Genomic DNA, 1,084 nt, shown 5'->3' on the forward strand with positions numbered 1-1,084 from the left:
GGACAGCACGCTACCTACCGGCTATATTTCTCTGGCCGGCTTACTCCTCTATTTGTTCCATTTCTACGTTTTTCCAGTGACCCGGAGTCTGGTAGAGACTAGTACACAGTAAATGCCACAAATAAGTGTCTGAATAAAACAAGGAAATGTCTGAAGTATGAATGAATTTGTACCATCCTGGCAGACATAGTTGTGCTGTTCCGTGCAGAAAGCTGTCGTCGCCTTGTAGCTGTCTGAGCTGTCCAGGAGAACACACATGTCCAGCGGGGAGGAAGGCTCGCCTGCTGACCACTGTAGGGGCACTGTGTGGGAATGGAAAATAGGGATTAAAACAGATAGGTAAAGTAAGATGTTCTCAACGAATCTTCATTTTATAATAATTTGTTAATCAACGATTAGATTGAGATTTTCACTACAAAGAATGACTAAGCCGTAGATATTTTAGTGATTCGTCGTGTCTGAGTCAAGTTGATCATTCTATCCAGGGCATCAAAGACGTCTTTATGCATATATAAGTAGACCCTTCATTGCATAGAATAGGCAATGGTTCCAGACCAAGGTACGGTTTTAATGATCAAGTCATAGGTACTGTATGTATAGGCTTGATAAAACCTCCTTGGTATAGGTATGGTGATTAACATTGTGATGGTCATTGTATCCCTGGTATCATTTTGACGCTAATAATAAATAATGTCTGTATGTACCCATAACAGGAGACCCATCACTGTACAGAATGGGTAACGGTGCGGTTTTCATGGCCAGCCAGTTGGACACACCAGTGGTGGCCGCGATGGTGTTGGCCAGGAACTGCTGCTGCTGCTCGTCTTTCAGGTCCACCATGCGGCCGTTATTGGTAATGCAGGCCTGGGTCACGTGTCGATGGCTATCAGCTGAAGTCGAGAACTGGTAGCAACCCCCGGAAAATGTTACTAGAGTACACAGAACGTGAAATGGACGATTTCATTCCCAAAAGACTTAGTATAGCAGCAACATTTAGACAAACACGATATAGTTTGTCAACACCAATTCTGGACTCAGAAAGTTCTCAACTGTTGCTGAATATCATTACTAGGAAAGAGTATGT

The 1,084-nt window shown here is 43.4% G+C and overlaps 1 protein-coding gene across 1 annotated transcript in view; it reads right to left on the bottom strand.

Annotated features, from left to right (window-relative positions):
- LOC118403067 (fibropellin-1-like) overlaps nucleotides 1-840 on the bottom strand; it is a 4,181-nt gene extending 3,341 nt beyond the window's left edge. Inside the window, exons 1-2 of the mRNA XM_035801504.1 lie at nucleotides 705-840; nucleotides 174-302 (exon numbers count right to left, since the gene is read on the bottom strand). Of these exons, the coding sequence (XP_035657397.1) occupies nucleotides 174-302; nucleotides 705-840 (265 nt within the window). The remainder of the gene's footprint in view (nucleotides 1-173; nucleotides 303-704) is intronic.
- Between the last annotated feature and the right edge of the window lie 244 nt (nucleotides 841-1,084).

The sequence above is a fragment of the Branchiostoma floridae genome, chromosome 16 (assembly GCF_000003815.2).
Source record: "Branchiostoma floridae strain S238N-H82 chromosome 16, Bfl_VNyyK, whole genome shotgun sequence".
Taxonomy (NCBI): domain Eukaryota; kingdom Metazoa; phylum Chordata; class Leptocardii; order Amphioxiformes; family Branchiostomatidae; genus Branchiostoma; species Branchiostoma floridae.